This window comes from Balaenoptera ricei, chromosome 3 (assembly GCF_028023285.1).
Source record: "Balaenoptera ricei isolate mBalRic1 chromosome 3, mBalRic1.hap2, whole genome shotgun sequence".
NCBI lineage: Eukaryota > Metazoa > Chordata > Mammalia > Artiodactyla > Balaenopteridae > Balaenoptera > Balaenoptera ricei.
In genome coordinates this window covers 43,750,605-43,775,383 of record NC_082641.1, presented here as the reverse complement: position 1 = coordinate 43,775,383, position 24,779 = coordinate 43,750,605, and the positions used below count along the sequence as shown (strand labels likewise).

Below are 24,779 nucleotides of genomic sequence, written 5' to 3'. Positions count from 1 at the left end.
TTTTGGCTGTGTTGGGTCTTCGTTTCTGTGCGAGGGCTTTCTCCAGTTGCGGCGAGCGGGGGCCACTCTTCATCGCGGTGCGCGGGCCTCTCATTGTTGCGGCCTCTCCCGTTGCGGAGCACAGGCTCCAGATGCGCAGGCTCAGTAGTTGTGGCTCACAGGCCTAGCCGCTCCGCGGCATGTGGGATCTTCCCGGACCGGGGCACGAACCCGTGTCCCCTGCATTGGCAGGCGGATTCCTAACCACTGCGCCACCAGGGAAGCCCCTATGATGCATCTTATGCCTCCTTTCAACACATTACCATATTGAAACCACCATAGTTGAGGAATTGCTGCTGTAGAACAACCGCTCAGTTCTTGGAAAAATCCTTTCCTGTATTTGTGGTTAGTGGTCATGTTTTGGCTTCATAGAACCTTCCAAAATAACATGCAAATTTCGAGGAAAATCAGTATATACAATATGTGCTTATAATATATGCATAGAATATTCTGCAAGAGATGAGGAGAAAGGATAGTGCTAATAATAGAATTTTAAATTGATTATCTGTTGTCAACAGAATGAAAGGGGAAAAATAAGCAGAGTACTATCAATTCAATCAATTTTAAAACAAGATAAGCCTCCAAATGAAGCGGACTATATTGCATATAATATTTTAGATAGTATCAGTACTACTGTGTCTCCATCTCTTAGGTTTGGACTATGACATCAAGTTCCTTAATAGATGTTCCTTTATCACATTTCAATGACAATCCTTTAAAAATTAGGAAACATTACTTTCTAACTGTTAAAATGCGAAACCTACCTTTGCCTGTTTTCCTTTTACTTGTGTTTCATGGCACTGCTCATATAAATCAAATTGCTTTGAAGTAATCGTAAATACTTTCATGGGACTTCTTGTTTCAGAGTTTTGTTATAAGACTATAGTACATAAATAGAAAGATTGCCAGTTTTCAGAACTATGAAGAAACCTCTCTACAGTGTGAACAAGGTACTTGGTAGGGTAGGTGGTCAGGATGACATGACCACATACCACTCTACCAACATGCTCAGATATTTTTCTGTTCTGTTGTTTTGATGAACAGTTGAATGATGTGGTAGATTTTTCTACTCTGGGACTATTTAAAGTTGGGAAGTAAGGAATAAAACAGGTGGAGGAAAATGGATCCTGCAACTTAGTTCTTTTATAGCTCTACCTGAGACAGTCTAAACAATTCATTATCAAATTATTTTGTTATAGAGTGACTGTTACCTGGTTAGGGAGTATAAAAGTATTTATATTCTGTAAAATGATACTATGTTTCAAGTGTAGTACTATGAAGCCCTCATCAAGAAGTTAGTAGTAAAATGATACTATGTTTCAAGCGTAGTACTATGAAGCCCTCATCAAGAAGTTAGTAGTTTTATCTTGGAGAGATACACATTAAGTATTTTTTATTTAAATTATATTTATTTTCTATTTTCTAAATACTGAAGCCACAGGGTACAACATTGGAAAAGGTACAAAGAGCACACTGTAGAGTCTCCCTCCCACTCTAGTGTCTCAAACAGCCAGTGGCAGCCAGTATTTGAATTTTTATCCTTCTAGAGATGTTTTATGCACATATAAGGAAATGAGTATATGTTTTGCCTTTTTTGTTGTGTTTTTGCCCATAAATAACAAATATACTGTTCTGTACCTTAGCAATGTATTTTAGATATGATTCTATATCTGTACATTTTTTTAATGACTACATGTATACTGTGTTTGGATATGCCATAATTTACCTAGTCCCCTATTCGTGAACATTTAGGTTGCTTCAGCCTTTTACTATTAAAAAGAATGCTGTAGTGAATAACCTTGTACATGTGTTGTTTTGCTCATATTCATAGGATAACATACTAGAAGTAGAATCATTAGATTCAAATGTACACGTACTTTAATTTTGACTGATAGCGCAAAATTGGCCATACACCTTGTCTGGGTAGGGTTTTTGTTTTTAATTGAGGTCTTATTTACAAACAATAAAATTCATAGTTTTAGGTGTACAATTTGATGGGAAGGTTATGCCAGTTTACACTATAACTGGCAGTGTATGAGAATGCCTTTATGTCATATTCTCATAACACTGCTGATAACTTTAATTTTTATGTTTTTGCCAGTATTCAAGGTGAGAATGATATTGCAATAGTTTTGTTTGTTTTATTATTTTTACTAACTACAACTTATATACAATAAAGTTCACAAATCATAAGTGTACAGCTCATGTTCAGTATCCCAGAATGCTCCCTTCTGTCCTCCCACCACCTTCCCTCCAAAAGAGAACCACTATTCTGACCTATCCCCATAGATTAAGTTAGCCTGTTTTTGAACTTGATATAATTGTCGGTGTCAATGCTGAGGCTTATCATGTGCTTTTAACTTAGTAAAGAACTGCCAAATTGTTTTCCAAAGTGTCTGTATCACCTTGCATTCCTATCTGGGTTGTTTTAATTTGCATCTTACTATGAGTGAGGTTGAAAGTATCATTTCATATGTTTGAGTTACTTGTATTTCCCTCTCTGTAAACTGCCTGTTCAACTCATCTTGCCTGTTTTCTTCTAAACAGGCAAGATGAGGTGTTGGAATTTTTTTAGTGTTTTGTAGGCATTCTTCATATGTCAGGAGATATTTTTGGTCAGGCTATGAATTACAAACTCTTTCCCCCATTTTGTCGATTATCTTTTGAAGTTGCTAATGCTGGGTTTTGCCATGTAGAATTTTGTCTCTGTGAAGCTCTCAGTCTCAGAGTATTTACTAATAGTGCAAGACTTCATAATACAGAAACAGAATTGCTCTTTTAATTAACCTTAAAGTATAAATTATGTTTCCCAGTAATATTTTATGTAGCCATAACTTTAGTGGGAATAAATAAAAATATTCTGAAGACCTAAACTTGTTTTCTGCGTTCTTATAAGAATTTTACCACCTTTTAGAAAACAGCTATACAGTGGAAACAAAAGAGCTTTAGAAATTGTGTCTGAATTTATTATGTGTAGTAAGAGTAAAAATATTTAAAATAATATTACATGTGTCTTTTACAGAAATATCTATGCAAGATGTTGACGTTGCAAACTTGGATAGTGCAAGCCTTGTTTATTTCCCTCACCACTGAATCTGTAGGTAAGGTTCATGAAATATCCTACCTCCCAACCCCACAAATTAGGTTTGTGTATTTTTGTATAATTACATAATTAAGCTTATGTTGAATAATTAAATAATTATGCTTATATATTTATTCTTTCTAGGATCATTATTGAGAGAATGATGTTGTCTTAAAAATGAATTTAAGAAGTAAAAATACTCTTGATAAATTATAATTTGTATAATTTGAGTTGAAACACTCAATTACTCAGTAATCCTAAATCCTGTTTAGCTATACTAACAGTAACTTTAACGTAGAGAAGGAAAAAAGGGGTTTTTTTGTTTGTTTTTATAAATAAAGAAATAGGAAATTTGTTAACTTTTAGCACTTCCCTCCTTAACCTTCACTCCAAAGGTGTCACTGAGCAGCAGTGTGATTGTGATAACAGAATGAAGAGGTCGCCTAGAGCAGTACTGCTCATACTAGGCCACAGCCTGTCTGAGAACTGGTGGTTATTGGTCCACAGCGAGATGAGTACAGAAATTAAGAGTAAATGTTTAGAAACTCTTTTAACAATTTGACATAGCCATGACATCCAAGCATGTGATCAGTGGACTTGTCCCATTGAACATTAATATAAAACAAAAGTATAAGTTTGTGAAAGATTGGGAGAAGAAAACCTAAACTGATCCTTCACCACAGATAGTTTGAGAAACACTGCTCTAAGTCAAACCCTCTTCAAGTTCAAGAATGCAGCCTCTTTTTAAACAGTTGAAATGATATAAACCTTATGTTGAAATTTTTCCTTATTTAAGTCTTTCCTTAGTCTTGAACCCAAATTTTCTTCCTTGTAACTTTTTCTCATTAATCCTAGAAATCCTTCTGTAGTAGGCCCACTTTCCTTTCCCATGTTCAACTCTTCAAGTATTGAAGGACTGCTTTCCTGTGTCTATAACCCCTCTCTTCCCCAAACTAAATTTACCTAATTATCCTAATTATTCTTTTATAGGACTTGGCTTCCAATCTATATGTGCTGATTACCCTCCTGACTCTTCTCTTAGTTTCCCATATCATATTTAAAATATAATACCATCCCACCTCTCCTACTTACCGACTATGAAACTTTAGCCAGTCACTTAATCTATGTCTGTTTCCTGATCTGTAAGATGGGGATAATAACGGTCCCTAACTCCTAGGGTTATTGTGAGAATTAAATGAGTTAATACACAGAAGGCATTTGGGCAGTGCCTGGCCCATAGTAAGAATTATAAAAAGGATAGTAATAATATATTTATTATTTTATATATTTATTATTTTATTATTATTATTGAATAAAATGCACTTAAGAAAAAAATAAATGTATCAGAACTAGACATGGTCTGAGTATAGTGATTTTATTACTTACTTTGATCTGAACATCATTTTTATTAAAGCAACATAGTTTTTTGCCCGCTAAGATACACCATAGTTTCATGTTAAGCTACCTACCAGTCAGTGAAAATTCTCACATCTTTTTTTTTTTAATTTGATTTATTTTGGGCTACGTTGGGTGTTTGTTGCTGCACGTGGGCTTTCTCTAGTTGCAGCAAGCGGGGACTACTCTTTGTTGCAGTGTGTGGGCTTCTCATTGCGGTGGCTTCTCTTGTTGCAGAGCATGGGCTCTAGGCACACAGGCTTCAGTAGCTGTGGCACACAGGCTCAGTAGTTGCGGCTCGTGGGCTCTAGAGCGCAGGCTCAGTAGTTGTGGCGCACGGGCTTAGTTGCTCTGCGGCATGTGGGATCTTCTCAGACCAGGGCTCGAACCTGTGTCCCCTGCATTGGCAGGCGGATTCTTAACCACGGTGCCACCAGGGAAGCCCTCTCAGATCATTTTCACATGAGTTACCTTTTAAGCCATTTCTCCCTCACTCTATATTTATTTCTTATCAACCTAAATAGATAATTTTCTCTCTTGCAAAATCCATTAGCCTATCAGTCTAATCTTTCAACATAATTTTGAATCCTAATGTTATCATCCAAATTGTTGGCAATCCATTATAGTCTTGTCCTTTGCTGATTTGATAAATGTGTGTGTGTGTCTGTCTCTCTGTCTCTCTCTCTGTTTTCCCCCAAGTTGTTGATAAAAATGTTGAAAATAACAGGACTACATTATCTATTGCTGCCACACAGATTACTCTAAAACTTCATGCCTTAAAATGACATTACTTATTATTTCTCATGGTTTATGTGGGTCAGGAATACAGACAGGCACAGTCAGACTGATTCTTCTTTGCTCTGATGTCTGGGTCCTCAGCTAAAATATTCAAAGATTGGGGGCTGGAATCATCTGAAGGCTCATTTACTTATATGTCTGGTGTTGATGCTGGCTGTAGACTGAGGGCTTTGCTGGGGCTCTTGGCCAGAACACCACACATGGTCTCTCCACGTGCCCTTGGCTTCCTTGCATGTGGCTGGGTTCCAAGGGCAAATGTCCCAAGAGAAAAAGAGAGCTAGTCAGAAGTTGTATTTTTTTGATGATCTAGCCTTGGAAGTCACTTAGCACACTCTGTTGGCTGGAGCAGGCATAAGCACCCTTACAGATCTGAGGACAGGAGGGGAATACAGACCCCATTTCTTTGTAGAAGGAGTATCAGTCACTTTGTAAGATGAGCATGTGCAATGGGATACATATATAGGTATGACCTTCTTTGGAAAATACAGTCTGCCCCAAGGACTGAGGGCAGGCACTTCAGCATACTACTTAAGTCTCTCTCTCATTGACATTTTTAGTCAGTGATTTTTTTATGTATGAGTAATCGACCAATTAAAAATCTATTCGTTTGAAGCTATGAAATTTCTGTTTTTGTAGACCAAGAATAGCTAAATATCAGCAGTTTCATAATGTTCATTCTAATATCTGTTTTGTTTTTGTTTTGTTTTTTAAAATAAATTTATTTATTTTATTTTTGACCTCGTTGGGTCTTCGTTGCGTACGGGCTTTCTCTAGATGCAGCAAGCAGGGGCTACTCTTCATTGCGGTGCATGGGCTTCTCATTGTGGTGGCTTCTCTTGTTGTGGAGCACGGGCTCTAAGGTGCACGGGCTTCAGTAGTTGTGGCGCATGGGCTTTAGAGCGCAGGCTCAGTAGTTGTGGTGCATGGGCTTAGTTGCTTCTCGACGTGGGATCTTCCTGGACTAGGGCTCGAACCCTTGTCCCCTGCAGTGGCAGGCGGATTCTTAACCACTGCACCACAAGGAAAGCCCCTAATATCTGTTATAGTATATTCTAATCCACAGTTCTTCATCTTGTCTACATGAATATCCCAACTAACTTTATTAAATACCTTTATTTAAATTAAAATACTCTCTTTTTAAAATTTGATCTCAAATAGCCTAGTAGTCCTATAAAAATGGGTTTAGTTTGGTATGGGGTGGTTTCAGTGAGCCTGTGTTTCACTTTGAAAACTGGAACATTTGCCCATTTCTAGTATTTCTCTTATTCTATGTGATTAAACATTGTTATTTAGTCTCTGGTTATGTCTTAACATTCTTTAGTACTCTGAAGTATATTTCATAGGTACTGTTCCCTCTAAATATTATAGAGAAAGCAAAACAGGAGGGATTTTACTAAGGAATAAAGTAAGGTCAAGGGAGTTTTAAGGACTGGCTCAGTATCACAAGGTAACTTTTTAGTATGCCACAAGATAGAAATTTAGAGTAGTTTGTGCACTGGGACTTGCCATAGACATGTATAAATAATGGCAAGGTCATGTAAATAGGCCACATCATAGGTTTTGAAACAAAGAAATAAACATTCTGACTCTGGGCCTTATGGGTTTTATGAGAGATATGGATAAGAAGATAATTGTTTAGCTTTTAAAGTAGTTTTATCCTTTGTGCAGTCTAACTTGGGACCAAGTTGGGAATTGGAAGAATCTGCCTGATACTTGAGGTTGACTCGGTAAAAGTATCTCAGTGTTCTCTATAAAATAAAGGGTTGAAGTAAATGATCTCCAAGGTTTTTCTCAGTTTCGTACTTCTCTGATTCTGTATGTCTTTTACCTTAACTGCTAGAACCAGTCACCTCTAAGAGACCCTTCCAGACCCCATCAATGTGACTAGATTACTTGTCTCTGGAGAGTAGTAGTAATGATGATAGGCTACCATTTATTGGAGGCCTGTTGAATACCAGGCATTGTAGTAGGTTCTTTACATAACTAATTTCTAATCTCAAAAATCTTTTCAAGATAGCCATTATTAGGGAGGGTGGGAGGGAGGGAGACGCAAGAGGGAAGAGATATGAGAACATATGTATATGTATAACTGATTCACTTTGTTATAAAGCAGAAACTAACACACCATTGTAAAGCAATTATACTCCAATAAAGATGTTAAAAATAAATAAATAAATAAAAATAAATTTAAAAAAAAAAGATAGCCATTATTAACTTCATTTTCCAAGTGAAGAAATTGAAGCTCAGAACTTCAAATCCCATTGGTAAATGGGATTCACCAGAGAAAGCTGCCTTAAGTTTCTAGACAGGGAGAATAGAGAAAGAGAATAGAATCATGCCAAATATTTGAGAATTTTATTTTGATCGTAATAGATAGCCATTAAATAATTTAAAATAGGGAAATGGCATATTCAGTTTTGAACAGTAACTCAGGCAGCTGTATGTAAGATAAACTAGAAGGAGGTCAGACTGTGGTATAATATGATGGCCTAAGCACCAGCAGCCAAAATAGGGTTGATGAGAAGAGGTTGATATACATACTAAGAATACAGAAGACTCAGGGGAGGAGGCTAATTAGAGAGAGGGGACTACAAGGTTATCCTGCCTAGATGGCTGGATGGGAGTGGTGTTGTTAGCAGAGGTAGAGAATAAGAATAAGAGAGAATAAATTTGGAAGGGACTATGAAGCATATAGCTTTAGACATATTCATTTTAAAGTACTTACAGAATATCTCAGGTGGATGTCTTATAAGCCATTGAAAACTTAGGAAGTTAGAGCCAGAGAGACAGGGGTTTAGATGTCATCAACATGGAGTAGGTGATAGGTGAAGCATATGGTTGTATTTTATTTTTTTATACAATTTGATTTTTTGTTTTTTAATATGAGATTTTATCCCATATACTTACTGTGAAAACCAATGTATTTGGCCATCTTATTCTAGTCTTTCTGTTTTTTACTGCTCCCTTGCTCTTTCCTTTTTGTCTGATTTTGATATATGAACAATGTAGACTATCTTTCCATGCCCCCGTTCGCGCCTCCAAAGGAATTCAGGACTGGCGAAGAGCAGAGACCACTGCCTGTCTTCTGGAGAGTCTAATTTAGACGCTGGGTCTGAATCAAGGAACAGGATTGGGGGCAGAGCAAATATGAATCATGCTGCAGGCAAACTGTTTCCTAAACAAAGTTAAAATATTATAAAAAGGGCTGAAGCTTGCATAGGTTTTTTTTTTTTAAATCCAGCTCCATCTGCCATATAAAATTTATATATTTCTTTACAAATTTAGACATTAAATTCTGATCATATTAAGTTTCACAGTTTTCACAGTTTCTTCTTTTTTTGTGTCTTTAGAGATATTTTAATGAAGATTGAGGAACTGCATTGATACAGAATATCATTTTGTACCAGAAAAATTCAGTCCATTTTTATATTTTCTGTTATTGTTCCTTTTCAGGAGAACTTCTAGATCCATGTGGTCATATCCACCCTGAATCTTCAGTTGTACAACTTGGTTCTAATTTCACAGCAGTTTGTGTGCTAAAGGAAAAATGTATGGATTATTTTCATGTGAATGCTAATTACATTTTCTGGAAAACAAACCATGTTATTGTTCCTTTTGAACAATATACTGTCATAAACAGAACAGCATCTAGTGTCACGTTTACAGATATATCTTTATTAAATATTCAACTCACTTGCAACATTCGTACATTTGGACAGATTGATCAGAATGTTTATGGAATCAGAATAATTTCAGGCCGTAAGTGTTTTACTTTTTTCTTATTTCAGACTTTGTCATTACTGTTGAATTACAACTTTAATGTCTGTTGTCTATTGGTCTTTATGAAATGCAGAAACTGTCAGCTCTGTGAGTTTTGGACATTTTTTTTTTCAATGAGCTTAGAAGTAGAACTGCATTTGCATTACAAATGTACAAAAAACCTAAAGAGTAACACAAGTTTTATATTTTTCCTGAAAGCCAAGTATCTGTCAGTTTTCTGGAAAATTATTTTGACATTAGACACTCCCAAAAAATGTTGAATTGAAATCTGTGACTGTATTCATAGTAAGTTTCAATTTCCCTTAGTTGCTGAGAAAATGCAGTGTAAATCAACTACCTGAAGAAGGTGAATAAATACTGGAGAGAGTCCTTCTTCCGTGTTGAGGCAAATAAGTAAACTTAGTATGATCCAAGAATGGATACCAAATTTGTGGATCACCTAAAACTGTAATTTTGGCATTTGCTTTTCCTCCAGCAGAGTTTGGGAAGGCAATAGGGAGAGAAATATAAATGAATCATTTTTGCTTCTATTTAATTGCCTCTTCCTAACATTCAAATATTATTTTAAAATACATTTAATGGAGAAGTCAGTTGATAATGCTATCCAGCTATAAATGAAAGTTGATTCTGTGTAGAAAATTAATTTGAAACATACCTATTAATGATAATTATGATAGAAAATGTATGTTACTATCTAAAAGATTTGAATTTAAATAGAAAAGAAATTAATTTTTTAGTCACCAGTCTTTCATTATGTCCTTTTTTCTTGGGTTTGTTTTTCTCTATCTAATTTAGGTTGTTTTAAATGTCTAGAGTAGTATATAAATTGTATGTTATTTGTGAATATAAAGCTTTTTGAAAATTGCTAATTTCTCCCTTTTAGTGCCTCCAGAAAAACCTAAAAATTTGAGTTGCATTGTGAATGAAGGAAAGAAAATGATGTGTCAGTGGGATCCTGGAAGGGAAACGCACCTGGAAACAAACTACACTTTAAAATCTGAATGGCAAGTTATTTTAAATTTGTTATGCATTGAATTTATTAAGTTAGCCTTTGGTGCTAGAATTTTTATTTTGTCAAGTAGTAATACTAAATGCAAAGTTTTAAACATTTTATTTAACTTTTTATTTTAGAACATCTGAAACATGAAAGTAGAAAGAATTGTATAAGAAATCCTCATGTGCTCATCGTCCAGCTTCAATAATGATCCGCTCATGACCAGTCTTATTTTATATATACCCCGCCCCAGATCGTTCTAAAGAGAATCTAGACATCATATCGTCATATCCATAAATATTTTAGTACATCTATCTAAAAGATAAGGACACTTTTTTTAAAAACATGACGACATACCCAAATGAAATTGAAAATACTTTCATATTGTCACATTTTTAATCAGTGTTCAGATTTGCCTGGTTGTCTCATAGATATATGTATGTATTTTTACATTTGTTCAAGATGTAAATAATCACCATATATTGCCAATTCATATGGCTTGTCTCTCTTAGCCATAGTTTCCACCTCTCTCTCTCTTCTTTCTCTTTGCAATTCAGTTGTTAAAATAATGGTTACACATTATTTAATACATTCCTCTGTCCCTTTATTTCCTAAAACTTGCCATTAGATCTAGACTCTTAATCAGATTTGGGTTTAATTTCTTTTTCTTTTTTATTTCAAAAATAATTCATAGGAGTGATGTGTACTTCCATTAGGAACAACCACGTAATATTTGTTTTTCTTATGCTAAGTTTAAGCAATGGTTTCGGGTATTATAAAATTCCCTGTTAGTTTTTTTTCAAACATAAAGAAAAGTTGAAAGAATTTTACAGTGAACGTTTATACATACTCATTACCTAGATTCTACAATTAACATTTTACCGTATTTGCTTTATTACATACCTGTTTATCTGTGCATCCTTGTCTCCATCTACCAATCTCTTTTTTTAATGCATTTCAAAGTGAGTTACAGACATTTATATACTTCACCCTTAATCATGTCAGCATTTACACCATTAATTAGATTAATTAACTAGATGTTTACAAAAACAGGAACGTTTTTGTTTTTAGGTAAAATTTATGTATCAGTATCTCTTGGGATTTCCCTGGCAGTCCAGCGGTTAGACTCCGCGCTTCCACTGCAGGGGGCGCAGGTTCGATCCCTGGTCGGGGAACTAAGATCCTGCAAGCTGCATGGTGTGGCCAAAAAAGAAAAAAGAAAATTTGTTTTTCTCTCAAGATATACTTACATATCTTAAGTTTATTATTCAGTGAGTTTTGACTAGTGCATATACATCTGTGTAACTTAAACCCCTATCAAGATATAGAACATTACTATTACACCCTCATGCCCCTTCCCAGTCAATCCCAACCACCACCCTATTTCACCACATTCCACAAGGCGACTACTTGTCTCATTTCTTCCCTATAGACTTTTGCCTGTTCCAGAATGTCATATAAATGGAATCATAAAGTATGTGCTCTTTTTGTGAAAGAATTAATGACTCAGCAGAATGGTTTTGAAATTTAACCATGTTGTTTCCCATTAGTTTTTCACTTAAAGGTTTGAGCATTCATCAGTGATCATTATTTATATATGAGGTACAAAATAATGGTATTCTATCCTTTTCTTCTTTTTTTTTTTCACCCGAAATACTTAAAGAAAGCTTTTCTCCATCAACTATTAGTTACCCTGAGGTACAGTTCATATGAGAGAAGCAAAATGGTGTTAATATTTTCCCTTTATTAACCAGTTTTATAAGTTGGTTCCGTACCATCCTCCAAAGGGGTTTTTCTCCTCATTATGGATTCATATTTAAACATATTTGATGTGTTTTAATCCATTACAGTTATTATTCTTCTTAAACTTAAATCGTCCCATCTTTGGTTAGTGGGAACTTTTCAAATTGGCTCATCCTTTTGACACAGCTTCATTAGTCTTTGATAGCTTCCTGATTTCTGAAGTGACATGATGTTCCAGGTTCATCTTAATATCAACCATTTCCTAAGTAGTCATGGTTCCAGTTAGTGTGAAGTACTATTTAGAGACTACAGTCTGGGTGTTGGGAATCTCATTGCTACTGGGTTGTTGTTTCTAGGCTTTTTCAGTGGAAAGAGCTAAGAATGTTTTTCAGATAAAATACATCATGAACTCATACTGGTGTTTCCAATTTAAAATCCAGACTATAGGTTTTTACTTAATTCATCTATCTAACATCTACATCACCTTTCTTCTATGCTGAAAACCTTAGTTCCCAGCAACACCAACATAATTATTCATTTGCTTTATTCCACAGTAAACAAAACAGCTACAGAGTAACAATTCCAATATTAGCACCAACAATGTGATTACTAAAAAGAATTTTAAGATTGTTTTTTCTCTCACTAAGGACATAATTAAGTTACTCTTTTAGAGTTACTTGAAATAGTTCCTTTCTGTATGTTACACCACCAACTCAATACAAGAATTCATGTTTCATTTTGCTTTCGGTTTTTAAGAATTTTCTTCATTGTGTAAAATAATAAATTAACCCACACAAATTTCTAAGACAAGATGTGTTCACAGAGGTCTCTGTTCCCTGTGTCCTTTACCTTATGTCCTCCCTCCCTCCCTCTAGAGCAGGGGTCCCCAACCCCGGGGTCTGTGGCCTGTTAGGAGCCGGGCCGCACAGCAGGAGGTGAGCAGCAGGCAAGCGAGCGAAGCTTCATCTGTATTTACAGCTGCTCCCCTTCACTCGCATTACTGCCTGAGCTCCGCCTCCTGTCAGATGAGCGGCAGAATTAGATTCTCATAGGAGCGCAAATCCTACTGTGAACTGCACATGTGAGGGATCTAGGTTGCGCAAATCCTACTGTGAACTGCACATGTGAGGGATCTAGGTTGCGAGCTCCTTATGAGACTCTAATGCCTGATGATCTGAGGTGGAGCTGAGGCGGTGATGCTAGCACTGGGGAGTGGCTGCAAATACAGATTATCATTAGCAGAGAGGTTTGCCTGCCCAGAGACCATAAGAAATCAGTTGCTTGCAGACTCATATCAAAACCCTGTCAGTGAGTGGCAAGTGAAAATAAGCTCAGGGCTCCAGTTGTATAATTATTTCATTATAAATGTAATAATAATAGAAATAAAGTGCACAATAAATGTAATGTGCTTGAGTCATCCTGAAACCACCACCCCCCCACCCCCGGTTTGTGGAAAAATTGTCTTCCACGAAACTGGTCCCTGGTGCCAGAAAGGTTGGGGACCGCTGCTCTAGAAGTTACCTGTTTTGGTTTGGTTTTGATTTATCCTTCTATTTTAAAAAATATCAAGTATATATATAAATATTCTTAATTGATAATAATTTAAACATATGTGAGTAAATATAGTCACATCACTTGAAATTTTCTGTGGTGATAGAAATCAGAAAGTGGTTGCCAGGGTTTGACTGGAAAGGGATTGAAGGAATTTTCTGGGGTGATAGAAATTCTTATCCCTACCCTATCACCTCCTAGCATACTGTGCTTTGAAAAAGCATACTGTGCTTAAAGAAAGACATTGCTGGTACAGTAAAGATTCTGTTTCAGGAGAGGAAAGAAACAGTACTAATATCACAGGAAGTGAATAATTTTTAGAGAAAGGTCAATGGGGATAGAGCATAACGTTCTAAATGTGATATTTTCGGAGTAAAATTTTGAAAATAATTTTGTGTTTTAAGATATAGATCAAACTCAGTTTTAAAGAAAAACAAGTGAACTTTTAACAAATTTTGTTTTTAGTGTTCAACAGTTTATTCTAAACTTATTGGAATTAACTTTTTTATTCTAAGCTATAATAATCTGGGTCTCATCAAACTCTTTTCAAGTAACCTTTTTCACTCTAATTTTTTCAAATCTATTTTTAATGACTGATTCTACCATTTTTGTATTTAGGGCAACAGAGAAGTTTGATGATTGTAAAGCAAAACGTGACACCCGCACCTCATGCACTGTTGATTATTCTCCTGTGTATTTTGTCAACATTGAAGTCTGGGTAGAAGCAGAGAATGCTCTTGGGAAGGTTACCTCAGATCATATCAATTTTGATCCTGTAGATAAAGGTAGTTGTAAACCTAAATTTGAGAATTTATTAGAATACACAGTGGTTTATAAATTAGTTTTAAGTTTAATTAACGTAGAAATAAGCATTTATTTTATTATCTTAGTGACTTTTACAAATTCACTTTATCAACAACATTAAAAATAATTTGGAAAAAGAAGAATATCCATAATCCAACACACTCACAGCTGTTTTCACTTTGACTATTATCTTCTGGTATTTGTCCAAATATCAAACATTTTATAGCATTGTAATCATAATATACATGTTCCATTTTTATTTTTTTTTTAATTTCATATATCATAAATACTTAACTATCTTTTAATATCGGAACCTGAAAAGATTAACAAACGTAATAAGCTGACAAGGAAAAAAACTAGAGTTTCTTTAGGAGCCTTTCCTTTCCATTATAATAGTATGGCATAGCATTGCTTTTAGAGAAATTATTTCATTTGGTGAGAATAAAAGAATACTGTGAAATAAAATATAAGGAGTATATTTGACTTTGTATAAGAAGTTATAATCTATTGGATCTATTTTATTCTTCAGTGAAGCCCAATCCACCACATAATTTATCAGTCAGCAACTCAGAGGAACTGTCTAGTATTTTAAAATTGACATGGATCAACTCAAGTATTAAAAGTTTTATAAGACTGAAATATAACATTCAATATAGGACCAGAGATGCCTCAACTTGGAACCAGGTAAATTGAAAGTTACTGTTTATTCAAATAGTCTTTCTTGCAACCCACTAACCTAAAAATCCCAATCATTTTCTGAATGTCTTAAGTTTCTGGTTATGTGAAGTATTTTGCTTGACACCTCTTCTAGACCTGTATCTCAAGCAAGGACCAACAGGAAGACATCCAGATAGAAAATACAGTTTTGCTCAATACAGTAGCTTTTAAGTGAAATATGGAAGTGATGCAGGATGATAGGGAATAGCATTTTTGACAAGAGGTGAAAGGACCACAAATAACAGGAAGTAGATTAAGTAGAGGAGTAAAAATGAAGAGATTATGCAGATAAGGTAGAGCAGGAGTTAGCAAACGACATCTGCTGGCCAAATTCAGCCTGTCATCTGTTTTTGTAAATAAAGTTTTCTTGGAACACAGCCACACACATTTGTTTACATATGGTCTCTGACGGTTTTTGTGCTACATAGAAAGAGTTGAGTAGTTGCAACAGAGACCATCTGGCCCACAGCCTAAGGGCTACAATCTAGCCCTTTATAGAAAGTTGGCTAACCCATGAGGAAGGGATTGTAAAACCAAAAAGGAAAAGGACAGTGTACCCAAAGATGATGCTATCAGCAAAAGAAGTACTTGGAGCTTTTCAAAAGGCTATCATCATAGCATTGAGCTCCCCATACTATTCTTTGTTGTAACTCCATTTATCACTAACAGAATGCTTTTGCTTTGTTTCTCTGGTTGCAATAATGAGCTTAGAAGGGAATTGAGCCCATGACCTTCCTACTGCTGTCCTGCATTCCACTTATCTAAAGGGCTCAGAATACAATCAGAAAAAGCAACAAACCAAAATGGATTAATGCTTCATGTTGTACATGAGGATTGTACAGAGAGGATACATACCAGAAGTCCTTCAAAATATTTTTTAATATCATAGAATCTTAATTCATTGGTACAAAAAAGACTCGACACCTATTTGGTATTCAATGTTGAAATCTCAGAGTGGTAGAAAAAAACCTGTTATTTATCTGTGTCTTTATTTCCTGAAAACCAAGTTTATCTACAAAGATAGCTTTTGTTTTTCTTAATTGGACTGGATATCTTCCTTTTGCCTATCTAGATCTACACTCTACCCTTCTCCACCCTACTCTTTGTCTTGAGATGCTGACCTGTATGGATTTTATCTATTGGTTCTCTCTAGTTTCCTAGTGAGTTCCTAGCTAATGGGAGGAGGGGTCCTGACAAGAGAGAGGAGAGAGAAAAGTGAGATGAGCATATTTATTTTCCCTGCTTCCTCCCTGGAGCTTTCCTGTCTCAACCTGAGGTCACTGCTCCTCTCAAGTTAACCCTTTGTGTCCCTGTTCTTCCAGTTTCTGGTACCGCCCCTCATCCCTTTGGGTCTAAAGGTGGTAGCACCTAGAATCCCCAGAGTACTGCCTATACTATCTAAGGTTTCCCGACACTCTGCCCATACTTCCTATAGTAAACCCTCCTTGAATTAAATTCTAATTGGAATTTCCATCTTTTTCCTGCTGAAACCCTGAGTGTTATAAGAGCATAGAAGAAAGAAATAAAGAAAAGAGAGGATGAAAGGTTTAGTAATAGATGTTTCTGTATTTCCCAAACCTATTAACTTCTTTACTGATTTTGACTGCTTATTCACTTGCATTTATTTCTCTCCAGAGCTTGAGTCAAATTAGTCTTCTTTCATTAGTTATTAGTCTTATTTCATTAATTAGCTTTTAAAATCTTAGGCAGTTTAGAAGACCTATAATAAATACCTTTGGGGTTTTTTTTTGGTCAATTTGCTTTGTTTTCAGATTCCTCCTGAAGATACAGCATCTACCCGATCTTCATTCACTGTCCAGGACCTTAAACCTTTTACAGAATATGTGTTTAGGATTCGTTGTATGAAGGAAGATGGTAAAGGATTTTGGAGTGACTGGAGTGAAGAAGCGAGTGGGATCACATATGAAGATAGTAAGTAAATAAGTATGTGAAGAAAAAAGCATTGGAATTCTGACTATAAATTATGTCTGGTTTTAATAATATAGATCTCATTGCTTCTTATTTTGTGATCATTTTATTCAAACTGATATTTTACACTTTTTAAAGGATATCAAGTATAAAATCTAATATAAATTATTGATAGTACAAATCTTTTTGATACCTAATTAAAGAAAATTATGGAATAGTGTCTTAGATACCATGAGAAAACCATTAACTTAACGGTTTGTAAATGCAGAACATTTTATTAAAGGAGAGGAGTCCAGAAATATCTCTAACTAGAATCATATCCTGAATCGTTAAAAATCACACTATCTAGCAAAATGTGCTTTAGACCCTCACTATCAAAAAGATATTTGTACTATAGTTTTTATTCTTTTTTTTTTTTTTATCAGTACTTAATAAGCCCCTGGAAAAGCATCCTGGCATTTTGGTTGGTTGATTTATTTTCATTTTCCCTTTCTTTCTCATGATAATACAGTGTATATAGTGTAGAATCCAAAAGGCATAAAAGGATACACAATGTAAAATAAAATTCCTTCCCCAAAGCAGCTAATGTTAATTTCTTCTGTAGCCATCAAGAAATAATCCGATGGCATATAGTTTTTTTGTTGTTTTTTAATTTTTTTTCCGGAACATTTTCCTATCATGATCACCCTCTTTAGGTGTCAGTGGCAGCATCCATGGCTTTAAAACCTTCCCTACCACCTGTATCCCTTCACTTCCATGGAGCTCTTCCAGAGGTTTCATGAGAGTTACATGAATTGAGAATGTCAAAGTCAGAAAAGTAAAGTACCTTTCTCCACCAAGAATTTTCTCTCATTTAAATAAATGCCAGGAAATAAAGTAATCCTACTATTGCTGGTTTGGGAATCCTCGATCAGATCCCTTTGTCTTGGTCAGGAATTCTTAAACTGATATTCTTAGGGCCTTTAAAAGTACTTGGGTCAGTTTGGGGGAGTTCTTGAACTACTTCAAAATGTTGACAAAATATTGTGGTTAGTACTTGTGTGAATTTTCTGGAGCGATGGTACATAACCTTGTCAAATCAAAGAGATATCTGGTGTCCAAAAAGTTATGAACCATTGGATTATGCTTTTCTTCAAATTAGTGAAAGAAGTTTCTAGGTCCTCTTTATATTAGGAACCATTTCCAGCCCATAAAATTTCCTTTATAACTTCATGTTCTTTATTCTTTCGGGGTGCTGCACTGTACTCATGTATATATCTATTTGAACTCCTGTACCAGCAGCTTTTTCCCCAGCCTTCCTGGTCTGCCTTTCCTCTTTTCTCTGTTTTGTCACCTGTAATTACCTCTTCATGATCAGCACATCACTGCTTAGATTTTATTCAGATCCTTTTTTATTCTGTTGAATACCATATTTTGCAATTATATTGATAAAAATTTTGAATTTTTAAAACCTAATTATCAGCATTTGATGTTTTGTAAAGTGCTTTTTCACATGGTTGGTGATTATTACAACAATCCTGTGAATTCATTTTTATAATATCCCATTACATTGACTCATCCAACATAAAGTAGTAAACTTATACTACATTTAACTCCATTAATTTTGTCTTCTATTCTTAAATGTATGCATTTAGGGGTTTTAAGCATGTATTTAAATATGATTTTTCAGTTTGATTTTTAGCAATAAGAAATAGTGATACATCTTTGGTTATTGCTTAGGATATATTTGTACCTTTAAAATTTTAAGATTACAAAAGAGTTTCAATGTAATCTAAATCATCAAGCTATCACCCTGACTAAAGGAAGACCCAGGCATATCATGCTGGGATGGGAAAAGGCTGGTATAAAGAAAGAGTTAGAGACACCATATGATTGGAGGGCAAGAATATTAAGAACAAAGTAAGAGAATAACTTCTAGGATTTTATTTTATTGTTATAATAAAAAGTTTATGTCATCTCTTTAGGACCATCCAAGGCACCAAGCTTCTGGTATAAGATAGAGCCATCTCATACTCATGGCTGTAGATCTGTACAACTCATATGGAAGGTAAAAAAAATTGCCTATTTATATTCTTTTATCTCATATAAATATATTTTATATGGTGTTATGAGTGGAGCTTAATTTTTGATATCTATTTGATAACTATTTTTAATAAATAGAAACACAAAGCTTTATATATACTATAAAAAAGTCAGGTTCCTAAACTACAGGTGATACCTCATAGATATTTCAGCATAGTTCCGTGAAAGTTCTATGAGAAGAGGGGCCTTGTGTTTTTTTTTTTATAAATTTATTTATTTTTGGCTGCATTGGGTCTTCGTTGCTGTGCACAGGCTTTTCTCTAGTTGCAGTGAGCGGGAGCTACTCTTTGTTGTGGTGCGTGGGCTTTTCATTGCGGTGGCTTCTTTTGTTGCAGAACACAGGCTCCAGGTGCACGGGCTTCAGTAATTGTGGCAGGTGGGCTCAGTAGTTGTGGCGCATGGGCTTAGTTGCTCCACAACATGTGGGATCTTTCCCGGACAAGGGCTCAAACCCGTGTCCCCTGCATTGGCAGGCGGATTCTTAACCACTGCACCACCAGGGAAGTCCTAGCAGCCTTGTTTTTTACCAAACTTTCCTCAGTGCCTCACAGAAAATAATTAATCAATGTTTTGGGTAATCAAAGTATATGCTGGTAATAGGAAATAAAGTTGTTGTGCACTCCATAAATGTTCATAAGTGGATCATACTAAAATAAGGTAGAAAGAAAAATACTCAAGACATAAAATAATTTAGGCCAGCATAGCCACAGTGCAGAATTGTGTAGAGAACGAAAGGCTAACAGAGTGGTGCTTTCCCTCGTAGTTGACGTCATGCTTTTTGAAGTCAGTCTTCATTCAGTGTGTAGTAGTTTTACTTCAGTAGTGAGTTCAAAGTAAGGTTGCCAGTCCCTTCCAATTAAATATTTAGAGATTTGACATAATAGCAGAATTTGTGAACATGAAGAAAAACTGATTAACTTTATTCAAGATTTATGAAATACATTTTTAAAATAAATTATTTTATTATAGACATTGCCTCATTTTGAAGCCAATGGAAAAATCTTGGATTATGAAGTGACTCTCACAAGATGGAAATCACGTTTACAAAATTACACAGTTAACGACACAAAACTGACAGTAAACCTCACAAATGATCGCTACATAGCAACTCTGACAGCAAGAAATCTGGTTGGCAAATCAGATGCATCTGTTTTAACTATCCCTGCCTGGGACTTTCAAGGTTTGTGTCCCTGAGATGGAGGCTGACTTATGAATGGGAAAGGGTAGTTAGGTATGGACAGGGCTCCTGTAAAAAAATGTAAGTATTCTAAGACTGTCTCCTCAGTATCAACGGTGATCATATTTTTAGAAGTCGGTCAGCAGCCAAACCTGGTCCATCATTTTGTGGCTTACTTAAACTTTGCAGTAAGCTACTTAATTCATTTAAGCATTTTCTGATTATTTATCTATCTTTTTTTAAATATATTTTTAAGGTTTTAGGAACTTTATATGTATATGACTTAAATATACTGTTTTTCTATAGCTTTATCTGTAGCTTTCAAAGAAGAAAAACATTGCAACTTACGTACACAAAACACTTGAAGAACTTTGGGAAAGGAAGAATTTAAGTTCCAAAATAAGTTGACTCTTTATGTGTAAATTATAATAAAGTGCTTTTATTCATGTAAATACATGTTAATATTATATGCTACAAAAATGTGATAGCAAGATAGATCACATGGTTATGGAAATGAATGTAAAATACTGGAATATCAAATTTTTAATGTTCATTTGTCATATCAGTATTCAAACTTTGTTTTAAAGCTACTCACCCCATAACGGATCTTAAAGCATTTCCCAAAGATAATGTGCTTTGGGTAGAATGGACTGCTCCAAATGAATCTGTAAACAGATATGTACTTGAGTGGTGTGTGTTATCAGATAAATCGCCCTGTGTCCCAGACTGGCAACAAGAAGACGGTACTGTACATCGCACCTATTTAAGAGGTATACCTGGCTACAAACATTTAAGTTGCTGTCCTTTTTCTAGCTCTTTAGACAGATTTTTCTTTTACATATTCTTTTCTGCTTTGTAGGCTTTGTGGTCCATTGAAAAGATATCCAGTTTATCATAGTTACTAGTTACGTCTTGTGTACTAGATTTGTGACTCTCAGCAAGTCACACTTAACCTCTCTAAACTGCAGGGTCTGTTTATGGACTAAGTGGGGTTAATACTATCTTCTTGTAATAATTCCACTATTGTTTTGATCATCAAAGGAATGTTCACAAAACTGTAAAGTAAGAGAAATACAAGATAATCCAACCTCTGTTGCTAATAGTATCTCTGTACCTGATTCAATTCCCTCATTCTTTAATGAGAAAATATTTTCCCTGAGCATCTAGATGGCTTGTTAACTTCTTATAGCTGTTGAAGAAGCGAAGCAGAACTAGAACTTAGATTTCCTTGTCTTTTAAACTGCAAGTACTAATGAAGGACAGAAAGTAATGTATTATAGAGCTCCAAAATGGGTTGCTTTCATTGTAAGATACTACTTATCAAGTGATACAACAACTTTAAAGAGAAAACAGAGCATTCAGTTTGTATGTGTGTAAAGAAGGATAACCATTAGAATTCAGCTACAAATAATATGATTAATCAGAGAAAACATGTTAACAAAGATATACCATATATCTTTATATATAGCCATAAGGTTAATGAGCTTTATTCATAACATAGGCTGTTTGGCCCTCATTAACCTATTATTTAATATATAGTTTTACTAATCCTGGTTGTCTAGTTTATCAACCTTATCCAAATAAAAGCAAGGTGGAGCTAGAGAGGAGATAGATTGATAATAACTGGACAACAGGAACTTTTACTATAGCATACCGTAGGCTCTGGAGACCTTCACGTTATGCAGGTATCCCCACATAGCTCAGTAGGCCTGATAAAACATCACTGTATTACAGCAGAATATACAAAGATTATCTTCTTGATAATATTGAATCATCAAGAAAATTACTCTCTTTAAGAAATCAAAAAAGCATATGTCACTTCATGCATAATAGTTAAGGAAATGTAATTCTTGTTGAAAGTATAAACTTCAGTATAACAAAAAGAAATTTTTTGCTATTGCATGCTGAAGGGATAGATAGATTGCTTTGTTAATTTGGAGAGAGTATAAATAAAGGAAACATTTAAGATAATTTTTTCTTTTAAAATGATGTTACTTTCTGGGAGAAATAACACTAATTCTTGTTTTCCCAGTCACCTGACAAACCACAGCCATTAGCGCTTTCCCTAGCTCTGATTAGTGACATCTTGCACTTAGGCAGTTCTCAGAGAAGTAGGTAAAATGTACAAAAACTGCCAAACTCTAAGGAAGACCCAGGATAATTTGAGATCAGTGTTTTATAAATCCTGAATATAAATGCAATCATTACTTTTATTGACAGTATAAATATTTTTTATTCACTGTATTGGCAATAAAAGTAACCTTTTATTTTCAAACAGTTTTATTCTGTTAAGCTTGAATCCAGTACACAAAAGGCAATGCTTACTTTAAAAAAAGGAAAGTTCAGTGGTAATAATTTCATAATGTATGCAGACGTCAAATTATTATTTAGTATACCTGAAATATGTTGTACATCAACAGTATTTCAATTTTAAAAAATGAATGAAAATAAAAGAAAGTTCAGTGGTCGTGAAATTATAATGTAAAAGTAAGTAATGGAATTAATTAGGTTTTTTTCACTATACGAAAAAAATGCTTAATCCACTATTCTTACTTCAGGAAACCTAGCAGAGAGCAAATGTTATTTGATAACAGTCACTCCAGTGTATGCTGATGGACCAGGAACCCCCGAGTCTATAAAGGCATACCTTAAACAAGCTCGTAAGTCCAGACCTACTTTCTTTGAAAAATGTTGAGTTTTTTAACTAACAAAGACATTTTATCCCTTTTAAATAAGGATATGTCTTATTATGTTCAAATAATTTCATGATAATGAAATTTTACGAAGTCTTAATGATTTACTAAATTCTAATGATTTTCAGTTGGTAAATACCCTATTCTGTTTCAGCACCTTCCAAAGGACCTACTGTCCGGACAAAAAAAGTGGGGAAAAATGAAGCTGTCTTAGAGTGGGACCAACTTCCTGTTGATGTGCAGAACGGATTTATCAGAAATTATACTATATTTTATAGAACCATCATTGGAAATGAAACTGGTAATAAAACTATATCAGCTATTAAGAATCAGGTGTTTTTTCTTAAGCTTTTAAATACTAATTTGTCTCACCTTATTGTGTTATACATCTTAGTATAGCATATTATCTTCAGAAAAGAGATACCTGAGAATATGCTTTAGGGTTGCTTTCATGGTCCTATTAAAGAAACATTGTTTTCTAGTAAAATATGTTTTAATACATTCACAATGTCAAATATAGGCCAAACCAAGCAGGAGTAGTTGAATAAAGCACACTTACTGATTTCTTCCAGCTGTGAATGTGGATTCTTCCCACACAGAATATACACTGTCCTCTTTGACTAGTGACACTTTGTATATGGTACGAATGGCAGCATATACAGACGAAGGTGGAAAGGATGGTCCAGAATTCACTTTTACTACACCAAAGTTTGGTAAGAAATAGTGATGTTTGATCTTTCTTTTTTTCTCTTTTTTCTTTTTAAAATTTAATCAGACTAAAAATGGGCTTAATTTATATGCTAAAATTTTGTTTAAAGTGCATCTTTGGATTCATATAAATGAAGTGTTCATAAATTATGATTTTTATATTGTTGTTTATCTGGTTTTGGTTATGTCTTTAAACTACAGAAAATTTTTTCCTTACTTTTTTGTTGTTTCTTTAATTGTCTCTGACTGATTTCACTTGTACTCTGTAAATCCCAAAAGAATTTGTATATCTTTCTAAATGGGGTCACTTTTTCACTGGCAAAAGTTGGATGTGGTCTTTCTTCTCTTGTTCTTCCTCTTATGGGCAGGTTGCTATAAAGACTAGTCCACCCTTGCGGTCTCATTTCCATACCTCCAGCTCAGTCTTTATTTAACCTGCTGAAACCAGGCTTCCAACCCACCACTCCACTGAAACCTCTCTAGTGTCACTCATAGAAGACCCCTTAGTTGTCCTATCCAATGCATGCTTTGTAGTCATCTTTTTTTTCCTGCGCTTCCCAGCATATGACCCTGTTGGCCTGTTCATCCTTGAAACTGTCCCTTCCCTTTGTTTGTTTTTCTAATAGCACTCTCCTGAGTCTCCTCCCTGTCTGGTACTTTCTTCTTGGTCTCCTTTTCTGCTCTTTTAAATGTTTTATATTCTCCAGAGCTCTGTTCTTGGCACTGTTTTCTTATTTGCCTATTCAGATTCCCTGCCTATGACTTCAGCCATCCTCTCTTCCCTTCCCAAATACATTTTTCTTTCTTTGTTCCATGCCACAACTCTTTGCCAAAGCCAGAAATTTAGGTGCAATTGTAGTAAGTTTCTTCATATCTTTTTCACTTACATAAACCAAGTATCAAGTCCAGTAGATCGTGCCTTCTAATGACTGCTTGTGCATGTGCTTTCATAATCTCTTTCTTTGACCCTAAACTTCTCATCATTTTCCCCACCTTTTTGTCTTTTCCCAGTACGTGGCCCTATACCTTTTCTTGTTTTGGCTATTCCTGTAGCCTCCCTAAAGCAGACTTAAACTGCATTCTTTCCTGTATCTACTACATTTTGAATCATTATAGAAATTACCTTATTTTATTGTAATTGTATTTGTAACACCCACACCCAAGCACCAAGACAGTGAATGATAAATAATAAGCTATTTATCATATAAATAAATAAATCATTCAACCATATTCCTCATTGGTTGAATGATTGCTGAGTGAGCAAATAAGTAGATAAGTGACTACATA

General features: G+C 34.9%; 1 protein-coding gene across 1 annotated transcript in view; it reads left to right on the top strand.

The window, feature by feature from the left end:
• The window catches only part of IL6ST (interleukin 6 cytokine family signal transducer), a 49,332-nt gene that overhangs the window by 11,612 nt on the left and 12,941 nt on the right, over positions 1–24,779 (top strand). Inside the window, exons 2-13 of the mRNA XM_059916392.1 lie at positions 3,062–3,140; positions 8,768–9,073; positions 9,978–10,098; positions 14,001–14,167; positions 14,716–14,870; positions 16,676–16,835; positions 18,797–18,879; positions 19,884–20,094; positions 20,679–20,861; positions 22,650–22,751; positions 22,939–23,085; positions 23,357–23,497. Of these exons, the coding sequence (XP_059772375.1) occupies positions 3,077–3,140; positions 8,768–9,073; positions 9,978–10,098; positions 14,001–14,167; positions 14,716–14,870; positions 16,676–16,835; positions 18,797–18,879; positions 19,884–20,094; positions 20,679–20,861; positions 22,650–22,751; positions 22,939–23,085; positions 23,357–23,497 (1,840 nt within the window). The 5' untranslated portion in view covers positions 3,062–3,076. The remainder of the gene's footprint in view (positions 1–3,061; positions 3,141–8,767; positions 9,074–9,977; positions 10,099–14,000; positions 14,168–14,715; positions 14,871–16,675; positions 16,836–18,796; positions 18,880–19,883; positions 20,095–20,678; positions 20,862–22,649; positions 22,752–22,938; positions 23,086–23,356; positions 23,498–24,779) is intronic.